The sequence below is a fragment of the Ursus arctos genome, unplaced genomic scaffold (assembly GCF_023065955.2).
Source record: "Ursus arctos isolate Adak ecotype North America unplaced genomic scaffold, UrsArc2.0 scaffold_7, whole genome shotgun sequence".
NCBI classification, from domain to species: Eukaryota; Metazoa; Chordata; class Mammalia; order Carnivora; family Ursidae; genus Ursus; species Ursus arctos.
The window spans coordinates 27,301,636-27,324,286 of record NW_026623089.1 but is presented as its reverse complement, the minus strand read 5'-3'; the positions used below and the strand labels follow the sequence as shown (position 1 = coordinate 27,324,286).

General features: G+C 48.0%; 2 protein-coding genes across 3 annotated transcripts in view; one reads left to right on the top strand and one right to left on the bottom strand.

The window, feature by feature from the left end:
* PKD2L1 (polycystin 2 like 1, transient receptor potential cation channel) overlaps positions 1-22,651 on the bottom strand; it is a 128,539-nt gene that overhangs the window by 54,057 nt on the left and 51,831 nt on the right. The window lies entirely within an intron of this gene.
* SCD (stearoyl-CoA desaturase) lies at positions 633-16,884 on the top strand. Its single transcript, XM_026493890.3, has 6 exons — positions 633-1,288; positions 1,783-2,065; positions 5,924-6,054; positions 7,523-7,728; positions 9,181-9,413; positions 12,763-16,884. The coding sequence occupies exons 1-6, from the start codon at positions 1,262-1,264 to the stop codon at positions 12,960-12,962; spliced, it is 1,080 nt and encodes a 359-aa protein (XP_026349675.1). The 5' UTR covers positions 633-1,261; the 3' UTR covers positions 12,963-16,884.

The window sequence follows — 22,651 nt, the reverse complement described above, 5'->3', positions numbered from 1 at the left end:
TGCGCTTCCTGCCTTTTTCCTGGAAGGCGATCCCCAAATGACAGCTGGCCCTCTGAACAGTCCCCAGAACCTCCCGCACACGTCCCGGACGCGTGGGCATAGGGATGGGATCCCACCCCCCCGCCGCGCGGTGCCTGGCGGTGACTGTCCCCTGCTGGGCGCGCCCAGTGGCACAACGCCGTGCGCGCGTGCAGGTCCACACACGCGCACACACACGTGGATGTGCGTGCGTGTGCCGATCGCCGGCCCGCGGGCCCCGAGACCCGCGAGCTGCGAGGGCTCCGGTTAGCGCGGCGGGGCCATTGTTCCGTAGCGGACCCCGGCCCCGCGCCCGCTGGGGAGCCAGGCGGGACCCCGGCGGCCCCCTCGGCTCCGGACCCCGGTTCCGAAGCCACGTCTGCCCTCCCACGCGTCTCTGGGAGCGGGAAGGCGGCAGCGAGCCGCGCGACGTGCTCGGGCCCGGGGCTTCCCCGCTGTTGCCGGGGAGACTTCCCCCGGGCCCATCCGGCCGCCGAGTGGGGGGGGGGCAGTCCCGGGCGGGTGACTACCCCCCGCTCCCCACTCCCGGCCCCGGTCCTCTCCCGCGCGCGGAGGGAAAGCTCCCGAGCGCCTCCGAGGCCGCGGGATGCCGGGCACAGGCCCAGCGGCCCGTGGAAGCGAAGCCGAGAAGGAGAAAGAGAGGGGAGGGGGAGCGAGAGGCTCGCGGCTGAGGGAACAGCAGATTGCGCCGAGCCAATGGCAACGGCTGGACGAGGTGGCACCAAATTCCCTTCGGCCAATGACGCGCCAGATTCTACAGAAGCCCATTAGCATTTCCCCAGGGGCAGGGGCAGGGGCTGGGGCTGCGGCTGCGGAGCCGCGGTGTGTCTGCAGCATCCTGTTTGTGCGTCTCCAGCCCGCAGCAAGCCTCAGCTCAGTCTCCTCCCCTCTCCCGCCCAGGCGGGTCTCCCACGGCGAGCCGACTCTGCGCACTTTGCCCCTTGTTGGCAGCGAATAAAAGGGGTCTGAGGAAATACGGGACTCGGTCATCCATTGCCGCCTCTAGCCTTTAAATCCCCAGCCTGGGTAGATCCAGGTACTGCAGATCGGAGCCCGACCCCGATCTAGCGCGCACCGCGCAGAGGAGGTTCCGGGAGCAGCGCCGCGGGTCACCGCGCAAAAGCCGGCTCGGTAACCGAAGTCTACCCTGGGTGCGGGCTGTCCCGAAGTGCTCTCTGCAGTCTCAGCCGCGGGCAAGTGATCCCAGCATCAGAGAGCCCAGATGCCGGCCCACTTGCTGCAAGAGGAGGTGAGCTCCAAGCAATTGCCCCAGACTGCGGGTTCGCAGGCGTTGGGTGGACGAGAGCGTTGAGATCTCCGCGGACTATTAGCCATCTTTTGCGAGTTGTACTGCTTTCGGTCTTTTGGGAATGTGGATTGTAATTTGAGGACTTTATTCCCCAACTTTTGTTTCTTAAGGTTTAAAGAAAAATCCAGTCGTACTTTTACGTCTGTGTGCACGCGGGTTTTCCTTTGTGTGTTCTTAGGGGTGTGAGTGTTTTACTCCTCCTTCCTACTGCACCTTCACCGGGAGGTTCCACCACCCTCCACAACCTATCTGCACAGTTCCTGGGAACTTTCCTCCCTCCCATCAGGGGTAGATGGGCTCTCAGTTACCGCGGGCTTTGGGGGCAGGGTCTGTGTCTGTACTTCACCCTTCCCCCAGCTTGACTGGAGAGTGAGGTGGCCAGGGCTACTGCACGTATCCTCTCCTCTCCTGACTCTGCTTCCTCTCCGCTCCAGATCTCTAGCTCCTACACAACCACCACCACCATCACAGCGCCTCCCTCCAGGATCCTGCAGAATGGAGGAGGCAAGTTGGAGAAGCCTTCTCTATACTTGGAAGAAGACATCCGCCCTGAAATGAAAGATGACATCTATGACCCAAGCTACAAGGATCCAGAGGGCCCAAAGCCCAAGGTTGTATATGTTTGGAGAAACATCATCCTTATGTCTCTGCTACACTTGGGCGCCCTGTATGGGATCACGTTGATTCCCACCTGCAAGATCTACACCTGTCTCTGGGGTAAGAGATTCCCTTGTGCTTCTGAGCCAGTACCCCTGGTTCTCCCTACTCCTTTAATAAGGTAGGATCTTGCATAGAGCAGAGGCAACAGCTCTTCCAGGCCCAGTTTTCCCAGCCACATCTCTTGGTGACCTGACAGTGGTGGGTTGCAAATGGAGTCTAGGGGGATCGGGATGCAGGAGTGACAGTTCTGGGGGTCCTTCAGTGTGGGTGTTGGGCAGGGAGTCCTGAGACCATGTGCCGCAGGCCTTGAAGTGAGTAGACCTGTGCCAGAGAGTCAGCTTTCCCTGTTTCAAGTCGTTTGCTTGGCTGCCTGTCCCAGCCCCGCCAACCACAAAAGAATCAAGGCCATGACCTGGGAGGCATGGGAACATGCAACTGGAGCAGCAGCTTTAGGGGGGATATGCTGAGCACAGTCATAGCAAGAGAGACTGCCCAGGACAAGAGTTAGCAAAAGAGGAAGGAACAGAGAAGAGGTTATCCACAAAATTCTTTTGCCCTGGTCCTTGGCCCAGCCAGGCTCCTTTGTTAAACAAATGGACGAAGAAGGCTCCTGTATAACCCAGGTTACACAGATGTGTTACTCTGTGACTCCATGTAAGTCTCCAGGGAACTATACATGCCACCAAATGAACAAACATGTTCTGGGAATGAAATGAGGTTGAGGAAGCATTTCCTATTCCCATCTAGCCTGCTCCAGCCCCTGTCTCCTAATGTCATGAAGTCCCCCCCACCCCCCCGCCCCTTGCCAGGGACAGCCAGGCCAGGCCAGAGAAGAGAGCCCTGAGCAGCCCCAGCCTCGAGGCTGCTGCAGTGAGGGAGACAGTTTCCAGTTTATCCCTAACCTGCCCTTAGCTCAGCTCTTTCGGGGATGCCTGGGTAAGGGCTGATGGCAGGGCCCTTCCCCCTGGACACACACATGTGCTTTGCAGGCATTTTCACCTCCACTGCCCAAAGCCTGACTTGGGAAGGGGAAAGGGGGAGCAGAGAGCTCCAGTGTCCCAGGGGCTCTGCGTTGGCCCTCTCTGAGGATGCTGAGCCAGGATTCCCCTCCAAATAACCACTTTAGGGTTTCCAGAGCAGTCTTGGGTATGGGGTGCTTGCCGACAGCTACACTCTTGGAGGACAGTTGTGTGGAAGGGCTGGTAGGCCAAGCTGTGGCTGGTTGTCCCAGGACGTCTTTCGTCTAAAGTCGGTAGGGAAATCCTCTCAGTGCCACAGATAGAGAAATGTGGCTGGGTAGATCCCTTCCCTTTAGGATCTCAATTTTTCCAGGTATTTTTTTTAGGATTAGGAAGGTAGTTCTCCTTAGAGTATATGTGTGCGGTTGCTGGGGCTGGCCGGGCTCAGGAAATCAGTTCATCTGCAGACCGGGAAGGGCTCTTGTATTTGGGAGGGGAGGGGGATGCATGTTCTCTGCCCTTCTGAGAAGCCAGCACAACTTCAGCTGTAGCCGGCGAGGTCAAGAGGAGGGACAGGAACCCCCCCCCCCCCCAGGGAGACCCTGGATTCCTCTCTCCACCCCTTCTCCCCAGTAGAGGAGTCTTCACAAGTAGTTTTTGTCACCTACAAGCCCCTTCCGGCCTCAGGACGCCCTGTAGGCCTTGTGAAGCCCAGAGCTTGGCCACACTGCCTCTGATCGCTCCTCACCCTTGGCTGCTGGGGCAGGGGGCAGGGGGCAGAGGGCGATCCCCAAACCTAGGCTGCACCTGCTAGCTTTTTGGTGCCCAGCCTGTGGCTGTGTACCATGCCTTGGACAGAGAAACATGGCCCAGGGGGACTGGATGGTGACTTTTTTCCTATTCCTGGGCCATGTGGTGGATGACTTAGCTAACAGAATGACCAGCTAGATGAAGGGAAATCGGAACTTGTCTGTGTTAAGGAACAAGAGGGGCGAGGGGAGGGTCAGAGGTCCACCTTCAGAGTTTAGGAGCTTGGCTTCACTTTTCTTGTTTTATCCCTAAGGACAGTGTTAAATTAGCGACTGGTTGTGATTCCAATATTTCTCATGACTCTGAGCAATTTTGAGAGCCTCTCAGAAGAGCCCTTAGGGGGAGGGCTTGAAGAGAGATCTCTGACAACACTGAGGGCCAAGGGGTAAAACTTCTCAAGTCTCTTTCTTAGAGCCAGAACTAGGAGACTTGACTTAGGCCGACAGTTTGGACATTAATAGAGATGTGAATCTCCAGCTGGCGTGAGGTCTTCTATTAGACAGGCTTTAGAGGTTGATAGAAAAAGGCACCAGAGTGCATGGGCTCTTTTCCCAATGCCCCTGGTAACCCTAGGATCTTATGTGCTTTCTGAGTCAACTTGCCAGGTTCCTCTGTGGCATGAAACAACCCTAGGAGCTTCCTTGGTTCTGAGCTGAGTGCTTCTGCTTTCATGCCCAAAGCCATTTTTCTTCCTCCTTCGTGTTTGGGGGGCTGTGGCTCAACTGTCACTTTTCCAGGTGCAGCTGCAGGCAGATACTATATCTGGAAAGAAGTCAGCACATGGCTTAAGGCCAGCAAATCACCTGAGGCCCTAATGCCAGCTCAGAGGGACTACGGGTAGAACTTTCACTGGGACAGACTCTGGCTCCATGGTTCTCCCGATCCTGGAGGAGGAATAAGAGAGCGTGGAGGAAGATAGGGTTAGGGGAGGGGGGGCGTGTTTAGGAAACTGGTATCTATGGCTGGAGAAGAACACAGGACAATTTGTGACAATGTGCAGTGTCTCTGACTGCAACTAAGTTCTGTGGCCACTGAAGATCCATTGTTTCTAGCTGCTTCCCTAGGAATGAAACATTGTCAACAGTCACCGCTCTACCAAGGCCTCAGGCTCTGTCTGCTAGAGACAACAGAGGAGGACGGGTATACCCAGAAACTCACTTCCCAGTTAGAGACTATATATCTGTATCATTGAGAGATTAGATCCTGTAGGCCACCAGGAAAGGTGAGGCAGGACAGTGTTGGGGTGTTTCACGGAACCCTTGGAGGATATCCCGCCACTCTCTAGAATTAGCCTCGCGAGAGGGAGTGTGGGCTGACCGAGGCGTGGGCAAAGGAGACACGCAGGAACCATGTGCGTATCTTGGGGAGGTGGACGGGACAGCAGGAACAAAGAGTGCTTGTTGACAGAAAACTTGATTTCAAACCATGGCTCCATCTCTTGCCAGCCATGTGACCATAGATAAACACTTAACCTCTCAGCGTGTATTCCTTCGACTGCAAAGTGAGGATGTTAAACCCCATTCAAGGTATTCAGTGCATCAGAGAAGATAAACTCCTTGGCAATGCTTAAGATACTGTGCAGATATGACTTAGGTACAGGGCAGATTTTGCCCTGATAGCACTGCACTGCCTGCTAGAATATTTAAATGCTCTCGTACAATTGGTGAATAGCCATAGTTCCGAGCCCTGTGAGTGTCCCCAGGAGCCCATGGTCCCTTGAATTGGTCAGTGCTCAGACCATACTAGCTTTCAAATAGTTTAATACCACCCTTGCTTATGGGTCCTGAACTTCGCAGGAGTAGTCTATGGTCCTTAAAACTTTGGAAAAGGTTAGCTGAAGGTCAAAGGAGATAGGACCGGGGACAATGTCCCTCATGACGGAGAACGACAAGTAGCTGGGTCAGAAGAGCCCTCTTCTCTGCCCAGCCTCTCTCAAGTGCCTGAGACTCAGCTAATTCCAGAGGATGGGAGGCGATGGTATTTTTCAAGGGGTAAAAGTGAAGGGACAGAGGAGACCAAGGCATCCCCGGAGTTCAGGGTGAAACAAATCCTCACCCAAAGCCTGAAGAACACAGACTCAGACGGGAGAACATCATGTGAATGCCTTCCCAGAATAGTGACTACCCACATTGACTTCCCCTGGCAGGATTCCTCTACTACCTGATCAGTGCTGTGGGCATAACAGCAGGAGCTCATCGCCTGTGGAGTCACCGGACTTACAAAGCTCGGCTGCCCCTGAGGCTCTTCCTGATCATTGCCAACACGATGGCATTCCAGGTGAGAAGCTGGCTTTGCTCAGCTCCTTGCCTCTCCACTCTTTTGATGGTCCGGGGGCAGAATGGAGAAGCTCAGTGCCGAGAGAGGAGCCACACCTAGACAGCACTTGACTTTCCTCTCCCCTTAGGTCCCCTCAAGTGCAGCCCCAGTCCCTAAGTCCACACTGGAAAAGGGAAGTAGGAGATACATAGGTAACAGTCTCAGTGTCATGGGATGGCTTTTTTGATCCTGAGGTCCCTCTGTTACCACACCAGTCTTGGCCATTGTGGTCCTTTATTGTAAGGGGTCATGGTGCATAACCCAAGAACTGACCCTGGTTTCCTGGGCAGAGGCTGGACGATAAATTCACTATTTCAGGCGAAAAGCTTAGGATTCCACCACAACAGGATTGAGGTTGATGTTTCATAGACTATTGAACTCTGTGTTCTGAGGTAGAAGAGCAAATAGTTCTATAGCCCTATGTGCCTGACTATCCTAAGCCCTTGACATAAATTACCTCATTAAATCCTCACAACAATCTTAGAAGGTAGGTACTATGACCCCCATTTTACACATGAGGAAATGGCGTCACTCAGAATTTAGGTAGACCGACATTATGGTCTTGTCTTGGGCTGCCAGGCTGGCTAAGTCAAGTATGGAGTTTTGTTGAGGCAGAAAGTTACAGCAGAGATAGAATGCAGGGAATTGGGAGAAGGGAACTCCTGGTTATTAAGGGATAGCAAGGGACCAAAGTTGGTCTGTGGTGTGGGCATAGCTGGGAGCAAGAGGAAAAAGGAAAGAAATCAAATTGATCCCCTTCTTCGTGGCAGTGTCCCAGGTACTTGGCACAGTCACATAATCCTCTCCGTCACAGCACTTTATGCCTTGAGGGCTCCTGATGTTGCCGTTGTGGGGCAAAGGAAGAGATTTGGCACCTCCTTCAAGGGATTAAAAGAATCCCAAAGGAGCCCAGAGGTCATTTGGAAATGTGGTCAAGATCCCAATTTCTGTGCCTGGCCATGATCGCTATGCAAGGCACCAGAGTGGGGCTCCCTAAGGCTTCGCCCACCAACCAGGACTTGGGACGCAAGGCTGCCCGGCTCGGGTTCTCCGTGCCCAGGGGTCTGGCACCCCATGACGACCTTTTCCAACATTTGTTCTTGCTTGAAGAATGGCACTGTGCTTTTCTGACACTCTGAGCCCTGTATGATCTCCTCCTTCACCTCCTCCTCCATTCTGCCCACTGTATAACCTTCAAGAAGCTCGTCCTACTCATGTGTTCTGGGACTTTAAACTGCTTTTCCATTTAGCTTCGTGGCAAGTTGGAGGAGCAGAGGGGGCAACTGCATGACTCCTTTGGTACCCCGACTCCGGGGTATTTTGTGAGGTTGGGCTGAGAGCCAGGGGCTCTTGGAGTTGCCTATCCATTGGAATTCCCCTAAGAGGGTGTCTCCGGCCGGGCCTACATTCCTCTTCTCTGTCCTTCCAGAACGACGTGTATGAATGGGCCCGAGATCACCGTGCCCACCACAAGTTTTCAGAAACAGATGCTGACCCTCACAACTCCCGGCGTGGCTTTTTCTTCTCTCACGTGGGTTGGCTGCTTGTACGCAAACACCCAGCCGTCAAAGAGAAGGGTGGTTTGCTAGACTTGTCTGATCTAAAAGCTGAGAAGCTGGTGATGTTCCAGAGAAGGTGAGTGAAGCAATAACAGAGCTGGGCAACTAGTGTTTGGGGAACCCCCTTTTTTCTCCTAGAGCTTATAAGCTTAAGCTGAGAAATTTACTGGGTTTGCATGTTCCAAATTAAATTTAAAACCCTAATAGTTAATAGCCCGCAGGTCCGTGGCCGTGGACTATTGTTCTTCCTCTCAGAGCTCTCTTAATTAAACCGATTAGATTCAACAAACACTTACTGGCCTAGGACAGACACAGTTACAAAGACAAATGTGTCACAATCCTTACCTTCAAGGAGTTTGTAGCCTATTGGGAAGCAGAGGGAAAACCAAGGATCTGAATAACTGTGATACGTGGTGAGATATTTTCTTTACCAATGAGAGGCACAAAGGAAAGGGAGATAGTGTAGTGGGGGACATCGGGGAAGGGTTTACAAAGAAGGGAGCTTTGGAATCCACTGATGGATAGAGATTTTCACAGGTGTGTGCGGGGAGGGAGAGTACAAACAGAAAGAACATGAAAGCACATTCCGGCAACAAAGGCCTCTTGCTTGAAGCGTAGGGTGTGGTGGAAGTAAGGCCAGAAAGAGGCCGATGCTATTCTTGTAGAGCCTACAAAACTGATTGAGGATTTAATTCAATAGGCAGTGCCAAAGCATTACAAGTTTTTTGAGCAGGAATGTGGCATAACTGGAGGTGTGCTTTAGAAAGGTCACTCTGAGGATGGTTGAAAAAAACCATTGAGTCAAGGAGGTGAGAAGCAGGGACACAAGTTAGGAGCTAACGGGGATCGGTGCTAGGGAAGCAGCAGCAGGAACCGAAAATGTGATGCAGGGAATACTGATAGAAGAGTATAAGACTTAGCTGCTGAAGAGAAGCAGGAGATCCATTCCCTCGGAATGTCAGTGGTACGGTCTGCATTTGAGACAGTGAAGAACGGCCTGGGGCCTCCAGAGGGCCTGTGCACATCAAGGACACTCTGCCTCTCTGAGGAATAAGAGGAACGATTTAGGGGTGGCTAGCAGGACCTGGGGGCAAGGCTCGAACCCTAGACTCTGCTAAAACATGGACAGGATAGAGAAGGGAGCCTAAAGGCAGAAGGGAAAAACAGCCTGGGAAGGAGAACTCAGTTTATGAGTTGGTAATCTGGACCTCACCTATTTTACCAAGATGGTATTATGCTATAGTCAGAAAGAACAATGGATCCAGAGGCTTGAGACAAACCTAATCGTCGCTCCACCGCTTCCTACCTGTATGATCCTAGAAAAGTCAATTAACCCCTATTTACCTCATTTTCTAAAAACTGAGACATTCTCAGAAGATTTCCCCACCTCATTGCCTCTTGCTCTGCCTTGGGCTCCATGGTACTCAAGTAGAAGGAAAGAGACAGCCCCACCAGTGGCAGAGGAAAATCGGGCGGGTCCACGAGCCCTCCTTTCTTCTTTGACTCGGCGTCTGGTCTCTCAACGTAGGTACTACAAACCCGGCATCCTGCTGATGTGCTTCATTCTGCCCACCCTGGTGCCCTGGTATTTCTGGGGTGAGACTTTTCAACACAGCTTGTACGTCGCCACTTTCTTGCGTTACGCCCTTGTGCTCAATGCCACGTGGCTGGTGAACAGTGCTGCCCACCTCTACGGATATCGCCCTTATGACAAGAACATTAACCCCCGAGAGAATATCCTGGTTTCCCTGGGCGCTGCAGGTAAGTCGACAGTCCCCAGTAGGACCCTTTCTAGTGGTCTGCAGGGTCGGTATTAGGCCAGGAGCCAGAAAAACCGGATGAACCTGTCTTAGGACTTCTTTCTGTCAGGTTTTCACTACAAAACTAAGGGATGCTAGATAAGAAAACCGCGGAGTTGGGCAACAGGAAAGAGTAAAAAGCAACAGTGCGCTTGATGTCGGGTTCCAGAACCTTCGCAAATGCTATGTATGATAAACCCCTTTGGGTGTTCCTTTTTCCGGTCACCTCTTGGGCCAGACTGCAAGTCTTGCTCGGGGCAGGGAGTGCATACATGGGACCACAGGATCATCTGGGTGGGCAGCGAGCCTAGGGTTTTATATTTAAATGTGCTGTATAGGCGCACCTGAACTTGCAGTTGGTTAGGGGTCCAACTCTTGGTTTCGGCTGGGGTCATGACCTTGGGGTTGTAAGACCCAGCCCCATGTCGGGCTCTGAGCTCACTGAGGAGTCTGCTTGGGATTCTCTCTCCCTCTCCCTCTGTCCTTCCCCACTGTGCTCGTGCTCTCTCTCTGTCTCAAAAAAAAGAAATCTTAGGGACACCAGGTGGCTCAGTCGTTAAGCAGCTGCCTTTGGCTCAGGGCGTGATCCCAGGGTCCTGGGATCAAGCCCCGCATCAAGCTCCCTGCTCTGCTCGGAGCCTGCTGCTTCCTCTGCCACTCCCCCTGCTTGTGTTCCCTCTCTCGTTGGCTGTCTCTCTGTCAAATAAATAAACAAAATCTTAAAAAAAAAAAAAAGAAAGAATCTTAAATCTTAAAAAAAGAAAAAAAAGAAATAAAGAAACATGCTATATAAGATGTAGAATATGGGTGCCTGCGTGGCTCAGTCACCGGGATCAAGCCCCTTTCTCAGCAGGGAGTCTGGTTCTCACTCTGCCTGCTGCTCCCCCTGTTTGTGCTATCTCTCTCTGACAAATAAATAAATGAAATCTTAAGAAAAAAAAATAAAACTTCCTTCTTTAAAAAAAAATAAAGTAAAATGTAGAATAAATCCTTATAATTTAATTCAGTCAACTTCTGTTTTCTCTTCTTGCTACATTCAGGTAGGCCATATTTGAAGTGTATGCCATGCCCTATTGCTTGGTGGTGCCAATAGAAGGACATCAAAGCACTTGTTTGTGGTCCTTAAGACCACCTATCAGTCTTATCTCTTGTCCTTTCATTTTCTCTCTCCCGCTTCTGTTCGGTGCTAGGAGCAGCCTTTCCCCACAGCATGGCTTACGGAACCACCAGTAAAGCGGTTAGGTTGCTCACAAGTACCTGCTCACTGATCTAATGCTGACTACTCATGAATTTATTTCTATCATTCCAGTCCCACTAGCCAGAGCCTAAGACAACAGTCTTCTACCATCTGTCTCCATTCTTTTTCTGTCACTGTTTTCAACTAAATATAGACCTTGACCAAGGCCTGGAATTTATTTTCCTTAAGCAGACCCTGGGGCCTCTTTCTCACCAGTGATCAAAGCCATTGGTCATCCAGTGTATCTAGGCAACCTCACTGGTGCACACATGTCTGCACACCACGGCCTAACCTTTGCTTTCTTTCTTTAAAATCTTCCTTTAGATTCTCAACCCCAGTCATCTCTACTATTTGGACTAAGGCATTCTTTCCTCTCTCTTTTGCACTTTCTTGCATCTCACCTTCTACCATTGTGCCTGTTCTTACTTTGAACCGTGTTTGAAATCAGTCACCTCTGCTATGTAAGTCAGATTTTCATAGAAATAGAAGTTTCTGGAATGAGATTCCTGGGTTGCCACAGGGTCTATAGTGAGCTTCCCCAATTCCAGCCTCTCTATGAGCATCAGTTCAGAATGGCAGCCAACGTCTACCTTGTCTCAGTTACCATTCATCTCTGCTACCTGTTGCTCTCCTCCCTTATCACCTCCACCTTTGTTCTCCTGTAGCTTGTTTCTCTGCCATTCTAATCTGTTTCTTGAGTTACCTGCCCCGCTGTCACATGCTTATTTTCTCTCTGCCAGAGCTGACCTCCTCCCTTGAGCCTTTCTTGGGCTCTATCTTGCTGCCCCAGTTGCAAAGTCTTGTCCTTCTTCCATCCATGGACCTTCTTCTTTTTCTCTCTCGGCTCTGTGCATCTGATTCTGTTTTAAATCTGATAAGTAGAGGCCTGGTTCGTGCTTCTGTGGAGCCTTGGTACAAAGCCACTTATGGAAATTAGTAATCCTGTCAGTACCTTTGGCCTTGTGGGTATCCCAGCCTCCTACTCAGTTCACACTGAATAATCAGATGTCACAGGGAGAGGACATACCTCGACTTGCCCTGGATGGTGTCATTTACTCTGTAGGACTTCCTTCATTTGCTTGTTATTAATATCATTACTACTCTCCGGGGTTCTTTTATCTTCAAAGGGCTCACCGTGCTCTTTTATTAGCTATTCTTGATCCAGCTTTCCCCCAGCTTTAGAAGGGTCAGTATTGTTCATTGTTGAATACGAACCAGAAAGAAGAGTCCCGCCAAGGGTTGGAGGACTTGCTGTCTGTGGAGTTTCCAAAGCTTTACCTCTTACTGAAATTCTCCTGACACCAGAATGTCTTTGTTTTCCCTGAATCCAGCAAAGTGAACTGCTCCTCTCAGAACCTCAGAGGTTAGAGGGGAATATCTAAGCATTTTTATTCTTACTCCCTCAGAGAAATTCTGTATTATTAGCATTCCCCCCCCCCCCCCCCCCACACACACACCAGGGTCGAAGCGCAAAGAACCAGAAGCTGGAGCAGTCCATTCCGAACCAGTAGTGGCTGGGGAACGCGGGACCCTGCGCTGGGCCCTTTTTCTCCTGACTTTGGGCTGTTACTGCCCAGTTCTATCAGTACCATCCCCCTTTAGAGGCGGTATGAGTGCAGTGATGAAGGTGTGGTCCCCCGCTCATCGTTTTAAGAAGTGTGGCCAAAGTCCTTCATTCGGGACTCCCTCCTCTCCCTACCCTGACGCGTGCACATACACCCAAGAGCCTGTAGGGTCTCACATCAATACTTAGTGAACTTTCCTACCTGAAATCCATCCCCAGCCCATAGCCATTTCTCTCTAGTCGGCTTATCCTCTGGGAGGAATCGCTGGTCCTCCTCTGACACAGGCTCCTAGAAAGGCTTGGTGGCCAGGTCTCCCCAGTTATTTCTTAAGATGCCTCCAAGGTGATCCCTCTGGTTCAGAGTCGAAGAGACTGGACTCGCTCATCTGTTCAACAGCAGCAAGTTTCTGCTAGGTTTGAGGTCTCCTGCTAGGTACCCATCGTGCCGAGACCAAGAAGACTGCAGTGCACCGCGCCGCTCCGTAACTCTTGTCCTTGCTTTTGTTCCAGGGGAGGGCTTCCACAACTACCACCACACCTTCCCCTATGACTACTCTGCCAGCGAGTACCGCTGGCACATCAACTTCACCACCTTCTTTATCGATTGCATGGCTGCCCTCGGTCTGGCTTACGACCGGAAGAAAGTATCCAAGGCTGCCGTCTTGGCCAGGATTAAAAGAACTGGAGACGGAAGCTACAAGAGTGGCTGAGTTTTGGGTCCCTTGGTTCCTTTTCCCGAAGCCGGCCGGGCAGAGGTTTCATGTTCTGTTTGTTAACTACTGAATAATGCTACCAGGATGCTAAAGATGATGACGCTAACCCATTCAGTACAGTATTCTTTTAAAATTGAAAGCCAACAACTCTGCCTTCATGATGCTAAGCTGAGATTCTTATTTCTTCTCTTATCTTCTCTCTCTTCTAGTCCATTGTCCTTTTCTTTGCTTTGTTCTTATCACCTTCCTTTCTCTCCTCGCTCATTGCCTCCCAGGCAAGTAGCTGGTCATTCATTGGTGGGTGTCCAGCTTCCAAAGCCTAGACAACCTTTCTATAGTCCAAAATTAGTGGTCTTTGCCCCACATAAGTCTTTCCTTGAGCTGTCCTGAGCTTTAGGGTGGGTGGCTTACGCTAGAGGTATGAGAACATACCTTCTCAGAAGGCCCCTGTTAATTATCTTCAGCTCAGGCTTTTGCAAGTTGGAATGGAAAAGAACTTTATTTGGCAGAAAGCTACTAAAGCAGGTAAACTGTCAGGGGAGAGAGTTAGCGTGCATGTTATGATCGAGAAGTAAAGATGGGGTGAGGTGGGAAACAAGGCAAGAAGCTCCTGCTGTAATCGGACACATGGTTGCTTGCCTAGTGAGGACTTGGAGCCCCACCAGACAGCATGCCTCCTTTCTCTCCTGACTCGGACTAGGGAATGGCCATAGAGCCTAGCAATATTAGAACACAAAAGCAAATCTCAATGTCCCAATGCAGGTTAGGTTGGGGATAAAGAAGCAGCATTTAGTTTGTAGTAAAAGTGATCTCTGCTGGGGAAGGATTTTTTTTTCTTTATAACAGGAAGATTTCTTATTCCATATGACAAGAAATCTTGAGGTTGGTTGTTTCCAGAATTGGTGAATCTAGCAGATAATGGAGTCATCAAAATTCTTTCATCTTTCTGCTCTGCCATCTTCGGGCCATTAGTCAGTTCTCATCGTGGTAGTAAGGTGGCTGAAGCATTTCCAGACATCCAAAAAAGGAACATGTTTGTGGCATAGTGGTGAGCATAGCTGTCTTCCAAAAAAGGTAGGATTTTAAGAGGTGGAGTCGGGTCCAACATCAAAATACATATACATACACACTCTGCTTGGAACATTAAAGTAATTCACTTAGGGTATTTCCCTCTGAAAGAGGGATGCTTGAAGAAGAGGAGAAATTAGGTAGGTTGTCTGCTCTCCTCTCACTGCTGGACAGGAGATGGAGAGGTTCAGGGCCGGATCTGTTGGCAGTTCCTAAGAGATAACTTTACAAAAGAAGGGCTCTGAGAACACATTGCCAGGGGATTCAGAAGGTTACTACTGAGTAAGTCATTGGGTGTCCTGATTTGGAAGCCGGTTATACAAACAAGTTAAATGTTAGGTTCATCCATTAATTCCAGTTTCTCCTTGGAATGAGTACAAACTACAAAACTTCTCCCCGCAGTGTCGAACCATCTCTCTCATTCCTTCTCAGTTAACTTTTCACGTAAAGTATAGAACTGCCTGGGGGGGAGGGGGCGAGGTAGGAATCTCTTTAACTACCGTGGGTTTTGATTCCTGGCTCTACCCTATCTGTCCATTTTCTCCTACCGGTTCTGTCTCCTCCCTGATGTTTTCTTCTCTCTCTGGACGGGAAACCTCCTTTGTATGTGTTCAGAGGTAGTGATGTTACTGCTCGCCAGGCAGCTCCCTCTCCTGCAGACAGAATGCTCAGGGTCACTGAACCACTGTTTCTCTTTATAAAGTTGAGTTAGCTGCCACTTTCACTTGGCCTCCAGAGTCTCTCCACCTACACCCCTGTGCTCTCCTGCCACGCTGATGACTCAAGAGGAGGCTGGCAAACCTTACTAGAAATATCCCTGGCTCAGGCACGCTCCCTCATGAGGCACAGCCAGGCTAAAGGCTTGTATTGTGCCAGGGAGCCAGCCATGGAGCAAAAAAAGGGCTTGTTTTTAGCCTCCTCTGTCTGGATCAGAACACAAGAGCAGGCTAGATGCCCCCGGCTCGCTCAGTAAGCCTGCCCAGCCCGAGTCCGTGCTCCCAGCGGACAGTGCAATGCTTGTAGAAGGAGGAGGGAGCGTAGTCCTCAGTGGGAAGCACAAGAAGCAAAGGAAAGTTCCAAAGTGCCTCACGCAAAAGGAGGCCCTGTTCCCTGGAGCCAGGGTGTATTGCAAAGCCGAGACTTGGGATCTGAGATGCCATGAACTTTGCTGAACAGCATCTCTGTTCGGCAAACTAACCAGCATTCCCCACCACACAGCCTAGGGCAAACGGTAGTGTAGAAGAGATCTTAAGAAAGAGTCAGTGTTTTGAGAACCTTGGACTACCCCTGTCCCTGTACCTCAGTCATCAATGCAAAAGCCTGGCTTTACTCTATGAAAGATTGGAAGTGTACAATATCAAATGTTCTGTGTGCTGTTGAGCCCCAAGGGTGGAAGGGAAGAAGGCCTTTCTTCCTGTATTAATTGAATAGACAGAGGCTACAGGGGTTCCCTGGACTAAAGGCATCCTTATCTTTTGAGCTGTTCCTCGCAGTAGAAAAGACTCTAATGGAAGATCACTGTAGTTCAGATCTGCTGACTTGTGGACTTATCCCTTGGAAATGCCTATTGGGTAATTTTAATTCCACAGGTTATCAGATGCCTGCTTTATAATTTTGGACCAAAAACCAGTTTATCTTTCAATTCTAATCATGTCCCAGGGATCTGATCCATACCATGACCCTACACAAGGCTGGACAGGGTCCTTAGGCTGAGGCCCCTCCGTACATAAGAACGTGGATGTGGAGGGGTGTCTGCTGAGTGAGGAACACTTTCTTCAAGATTCTAAAGCTGAGTTCAGTTGACACATTAATGATCCAGAAACTCAAGTCTGAATTTCTAACAGTCCTCGCTTTGTGGGTGTGCTGACAACTTCTTTGGGTGCCTTACATCTTTTCTAACCAGTGTAGCATATGAGCCTGCTCTCTCACTCCCTCCTCGCTCCCTCCGTGGAGTTCCTTTGCACCTGAAACCCTACAGAAGTGGCTGGTAGAAAAGGGGGCCTGGCTGGAGAATTATCAGTATAGCTATTCGCAGGATTCCCTTCTGGGCTTCATTTTGGAAACTTTTCTTAGGGCTGTTTTTATTAAGTGCCCACATTTGATGGAGGGTGGAAGTAATTTGAATGTATTTGATTTATAATATTTTTTAGATTAAAAGATGGTTGTAGCATTTAAAATGGAAACTTTTTCTCCTTGGTTTGCTAGTATCCTGAGTGTATTCTCTGTAAGTATAGCTCAAATGGGTCAGCGTGAAAGGTTAAAGAAAGCAAGATGTCCATGTTACGTGGGTGGTTAAGGCCAGGGCCTCTCCTACCACTGTGCCACTGACTTGCTATGTGACCCTGGGCAAGTCACTTAACTATAATGTGCCTCAGTTTTCCTTCTGTTAAAATGGGATAATAATACTGACCTACCTCACAGGGCAGTTTTGAGGCGTGACTGATGCTTTTTATAAAGCATCTTGGGATCCTTCAGCAGAGGAATTCTTTTAAGTCCTGAGTATTTTTATAGTAGCAGTATCCACCGTGAACTTGTGTCCACCATGAACCATGCGTCCCGGATGCTATCATTAATCGATATGATTCTCTCTGAGAGATTGAATAAATCCATTGGATAAGTGGTGGATAACTAGCCAGACAAAATTTGAGAATGCATAAACTCATTGCCATGGAAACAATACACAGGATACCTTTTCCTTGATTGGGTGGGATTTTTTCCCCTTTTATGTGGGATAGTAGTTATTTGTGACCTAAGAATAATTTTGGAATAATTTCTATTAATATCAACTCTGAAGCTTAGTTGTACTGATCTGAAATTGTGTTTGTTCATAATAAAAGTGAAGTGAATCTGATTGCACTGTGTCTGGGTGATTTTTGGCTGCGATTCAAAGTTTCCTGGAACTTATCTCTATGGTCTACCATACTGTCTATGCCCTGTTACTGTACCTTTAAGAGTAAAAAAGAAGTAGATGCTACACTGGTTGACTCATACCCCAGTAACCCGCCCTGCCCTGCCTAAGGGTAACTTTAGGTTAAACGCAGCCTTGGCAGCAGGAAACCAGGAGTCTGCTGCCATGAAGTCAAACACATTTACACCAGTTGGTGCTTTGGCCCTGGGGAAATGCCAGGTGTCTGGTGTGTCACATGGTCACATGGACCCAAGACAGACGCAGAGAGGAAGAGAACAGCAGGAGAGGCACTCTCTGGGCAAACAGATCTTTATCTTGCAATCCAGGCTGGGCAGTCTAGGTCATTCATCCAAAGAAATGTGAAGAAATGTGGTCCCTCCTGGGAATTAAGTGGCTTCCTGAAAATGCTGATTAACTGCAGCAGGAAGAAAGGAAAAACAATCCACGGGAAGGTTTGTAAACTCCCAGAATAAAGAGGGTTCCATGATCTTAAGGTGGAAAAGCCTTTAGCCTTTACCACTTATCTGAGAATCCTCATGTAGAAAAGGCAACGTGGACTTTTTACAGTTTGAAGAAGCTCCATCTTCCAGTAGGAGCCACCTTGACAATGCCTAGGCTTCTAAGAGTTCCCCAGAACCAGCTCCCTTTGCTTGCTAATGTAGGTTGCCCTCACCTTGGACGAGAAGCAAGATTCAGAGTAATTCTGAGCATGCAAAGTCAAGTCTATATTCCTTGAGGCCTTGTCAGACCTTAGTAACTTGAGTGGATAGTGGCATTCTCTTCACCGGTATCTGCCTTTCTCCCCCTTTCTCTCTATTTTGTTTAAAATGTTCAGGCTGGACTATTTTTTCCCTTGCTCCATAACTGCACTTTTCCTTCTAAGTATCAGCCTTGTTTCCCATTAACTGGCATCTAATTGAAACAATTTATTCTCACTAAGTTCTGCTACTTTCTTTTCCTTTCCTCCTCTCTGCTGCCTGGCTGTCCTGATTAAACCTGCTTTTCTGCTTCCTCCAGGCAGTCTGTATTTTGTATATTTGCTATTTCACCCCGTGGCAGTTTCCTGATTCCTATCTGCAAAAGTTCCAAGAAGGAGAAAGGGGGGAGCTCTTAGAGCTTGATCAGTATGTTCGGTTGAATTCAAGATTGAGAGAGAAAAGGAACGTGCAATGAACTTCCCTGTAAGGGTGAGCTGTATAATAAGAGCTCCCGGGGCTGGGGTGGGGGGGCGGTGGGGGTGGTGGCAGGTAACGGACTCTTTTTCTTGACGTGTTTTTTATGGTGAGGTAGAAAGAGGTAAAGTCTCTATTTAATAACCAAGGTTTAACCATGGGACAAAAGATAAAATAATTTAAGATACTAATGGAGAAGAGCATAGAGATATGATTCCTGATGCCCAATGACCACCAGTTTTCTCCCTCTTCCCTTAAGGAAGAACCAAGATCATCCCTAAAAGTATCTGCCAGGGCAGAAAAAGAAAGAAAAGGCATCCAGATTGGAAAGTAAGAAGTAAATCCATATCTGTATGCAAATGACATGATTTTATGTGTAAGAAAATCCTAAAGAATCCACACAGAAAAAACTATTAGAGCTAATAAATTCAGCAAGGTTGCAGAATACAAGATCAATACACAAAAATCAATTGTGTTTCTATAAACTAGCAATGAATAATACACAAATGAAATTAAGAATTCCACTTACAACAGCATCAAAAAGAATAAGATAAGTAGAAATAAATCTAGCAAAAGAAGCCCATAAAAATGGTACATTGTTAACTTCAAAATATTGAAAGAAATTAAAGAAGGGGTGTCTGGCTGGCTAGTCAGTAAACCATGTGACTCTTGATCTCGGGTTTGTGAGTTCAAGCCCCATGTTGGGTTTAGAGATCACTTAAAATCTTAGAGGTGCCTGGGGGGCTCATTCCTTTAACATCTGCCTTCGGCTCAGGTCATGATCCCAGGTTCCTGGGATCTAGCCCCTGCGTGGGGGTCCTGGGATTGAGCCCTGCATGGGGCTCCTTGCTCAGCAGGGAGCCTGCTTCTCCCTCTCCCTGCCCCCCCTTGTGCTTTCTCTATCTCTATCTCTCTCTCTCAAATAATAAAATCTTCAATAATAATAAATAAATAAAATCTTAAAAAAGAAAGAAATTAAAGAAGACCTAAATAAACGGAAAGAAATCTCATGTTCATGAATTGGAAGATGGACATTGGTAATACTCCCCAAATTTATCTACAGATTCAATGCAATTCTTATCAAAATTCCAATTGCCTTTTTTAACAGACATTGGCAAGCTGATCCTAAAATTCATACGGAAATTCAAATGACCCAGAATAGTCAAAACAAACTTGAAAAAGAAGCACACATTGGAGGGCTCATTTCCTGACTTCAAAATTACTTCAAAGGCCCAGTTATCAAGACAGTGTGGTACCAGCATAAGGACAGATATATACATTAATAGAGTAGAATTGAAAATATAGAAATAAACCCATATATTTGTAGTCAATTGACTTTGGACAAAGATGCTTAGACAATTCAGTGAAGGAAGAATAGTTTTTTCAACAAATGGTGTTGGGACACCTGGATATCCACATGCAAAAGAATGTGGTTGGCCTACTACCTCACATCACATATAAATATTAACTCAAAATGGGTCAGCTAAAACTATAAGACTCTTAAGAGAAAACAAAGGTGTGAATCTCTATAACCTTGGGTTAGGCAATAGTTTCTTAGACACAATACCAAAAGCCTAAGCAACAAAAGAAAAAAAAATAAGTTGGACTTTATCAAAATTTAAAAATTTGTGCTTCAAAAGATACTATCAAGAAAGTAAAGTGACGGGGCACCTGGGTGGCTAAGTCAGTTAGGCATCTGCCTTTGACCCAGGTCATGATCCCAGGGTCGTGGGATAAGTGAGGAGCCTGCTTCTCCCTCTCCCTCTGCAGCTCCCCCTGCTTGTGCTCTCTCTCTCTCTTGCTCTGTCAAATAAATTTAAAAAAAAGAAAGAAAAAAGAAAGAAAGAAAGAAAGAAAGAAAAAGAAAGAAAGAAAAAAGAAAAAGTAAAAAGACAACCCACAGAATGAGAAGAAATATTTGTAAATCTATATCTGATAAGAGACTGGCACCCAGAATATAAAAGGAACTCTTACAGGGGCACCTGGCTAGCTCTGTCAGTAGAACATGTGACTTGATTTCCAGGTTGTGAGTTCAAGCCCCAAGTTGGGTGTAGAACTGACTTTAAAAAAAAAAAAAAAAGGAACAACTTAACGATAAAAAAGACAACACACTTTTAAAATAAGCAAAGTGTTTGAACAGATATTTCTCCAGATCAGATACACAAATGACCAATAAGCACATGAAAAGATGCTCAGTATTAGCTCTCAAGGAAATGCCAATCAGAACCACAATGAGAAACCATTCCCATTCACTAGGATGGCTCTAATGAAAAGACAGTAAGTGTTGATGAGGATGTAGAGAAAGTGGAACCCTCATTTATTGCTGGGGAGGAATCTAAAATTATGTGGCTACTTTGGAAAACAGTTTGGCAGTTCCTCAAAAGGTTGAATAAAACATAGTTACCATATGATCCAGCAATTTTATGCTTAGGTATATACCCAAGGGAACTGAAAACATGCCCACACAAAAACTTGTACATGAAAGTGCATGGCAGCATTATATACTATACAATAGCTAGAAACACCCCAATGCTCATCAAGAGATGAATGAGCACAATGTGGTATAGCCATATTATGGGATAGTATTGAGGCACAAAAAAAAAAAAAAAAAAAAAGAGAATTACTGATGCCTCTACAACATGGGTAAACTTTGAAAACATTATTCTAAGGGAAAGAAGCCAGACACAAAAGACCATGTACTATATGGTTCCGTTTATGTGAAATGCAGCACAGGCAAATGCAGATACAAAAACAGACTGGTGGTTGCCAGGGGTTAGGGGTAGAAATGAGGCATGGGTTTTGGTGGGCGGGGTGGGGGGTTGGGAGGGCATGATGAAATGATCTAAAGTTAGATTGTGATGGTGGCTGCACAACTCTGTGACTATTGCTAAAAACCACTGAATCATACACTTAAAGGGCAATTTTTGGTCTATAAATTATATCTCAATAAAAAAAGCATGTGAAAAAATTACCAGTTTTAATGTTTTTACCATTAATTGTAAATAGCTGAGATTCAAACTCCTGTATAATCAAAAGTAGCAGTCAGTATTTTCTTAATTGTACAGTGATGTGGTCTCTGTTCCCAAACTGCAAGGAGACAGAGACACCAGTCACATGAGAAAAGGCATATGCTACAAACTAAAAAGTCTAGGATGATATTCTTGATAAACCAAAGTCCCTGGAAAAATCCATATACCATGTACCATATTCTACATTAGTTAAAGGGGTCGACGGGGCGCCTGGGTGGCACAGCGGTTAAGCGCCTGCCTTCGGCTCAGGGCGTGATCCCGGCGTTACGGGATCGAGCCCCACATCAGGCTCCTCCGCTATGAGCCTGCTTCTTCCTCTCCTGCTCCCCTTGCTTGTGTTCCCTCTCTCGCTGGCTGTCTCTATCTCTGTCAAATAAATAAATAAATAAATCTTTAAAAAAAAAAAAAAAAGGGGTCGAGGCCAGTGCATAAATACAAATCTAACAACATTTTGATGCAGGAAATCCAAATTCTGAGTCCACAAGACCTAGGCACGCAACGATACAACAACATTTACCATATTGCCAGGCATCGCGCTGAGTGCTTGATAATGCATTACCTCCCTGTATCGGAAGTAGGCACTATTATTACCCAAGTTTTACTGATGAGGTCATTGAATTCACTTGGGGAGAAGTTAAGCTGTGAGAGTGATTGGTGGTGCTGTGATCCAGCTCCAGAATCATGGTCATTAATTACTCTCTGTCGGGTGTGGAGTCTATGACAAACCAAAGCACAAGAGCGTTAAGTCTCATATATGCAAGTATACGCCCTGTGATATTCAGTTAGACTCAGAGACAAGCCTGGTTGTAATGGCAGGGAGCTCAGTTTATGCAAAGTCAAACTGCAGATGTGTCTTCTGTTCCGGAAGAACCCCACTCATTTCACCTCATGACCCATTTCAACCACACCTGAGTTAAGCTTGCCTCTCAAATGGTAGAAATATTTGCGACATTTCCTCTCTACTTTTCCAAACCATACTCTACCCTCCTATCGGGTTTTGAGATCCTTAAGGGCATCTTCTTTTAGGATATCTCCTGCTCCTAAACCATCAGCGGTTGATAAAATTACTGAAAGACCACATGTCTTGTGTTAAATTCTGCCTCTGCCACAAACTGTTGACATGTCACAGGGAGTGGGAGCCATATTCTGTGACCTGTAGTTAACTTTGTGTGCTGCGGGCGGGCAGGCAAAGTGCTGATTCTTGTATACCAACTTTGGGGCAAATACCACAGGCCTTAATTGCAGGCTCCAGGGAGCTGAGATTCTATACTGGGGTTGCTGGAGGCAGAGCCCCCCCCCCCCACCAGTCCTGGCCCTCCCCTGCCTGCGCCACCCAGGCCACAGAGAGCTTACAAAGGCCAAGTGTCTGCTGTGCTGACTCATAGCGGTTTTCCATCCAGGCTAGGACAGTCTCAGGGGGGCCAGGGGCTCTCTCCCTCCTGGCCATTTCCCACAGGAGCCGTGAGTAGCCAGGACCATGTCAAGCTTTAAAAAACTGTGTGACCAACC

Bases quoted from the DNA above. Each gene is read 5' to 3' on its own strand.
- SCD (XM_026493890.3), top strand. From the start codon at position 1,262: ATGCCGGCCCACTTGCTGCAAGAGGAG. The intron at 1,289-1,782 runs GTGAGCTCCAAG...TCTCCGCTCCAG, and splicing joins CCCACTTGCTGCAAGAGGAG to ATCTCTAGCTCCTACACAAC. The intron at 9,414-12,762 runs GTAAGTCGACAG...CTTTTGTTCCAG, and splicing joins GGTTTCCCTGGGCGCTGCAG to GGGAGGGCTTCCACAACTAC.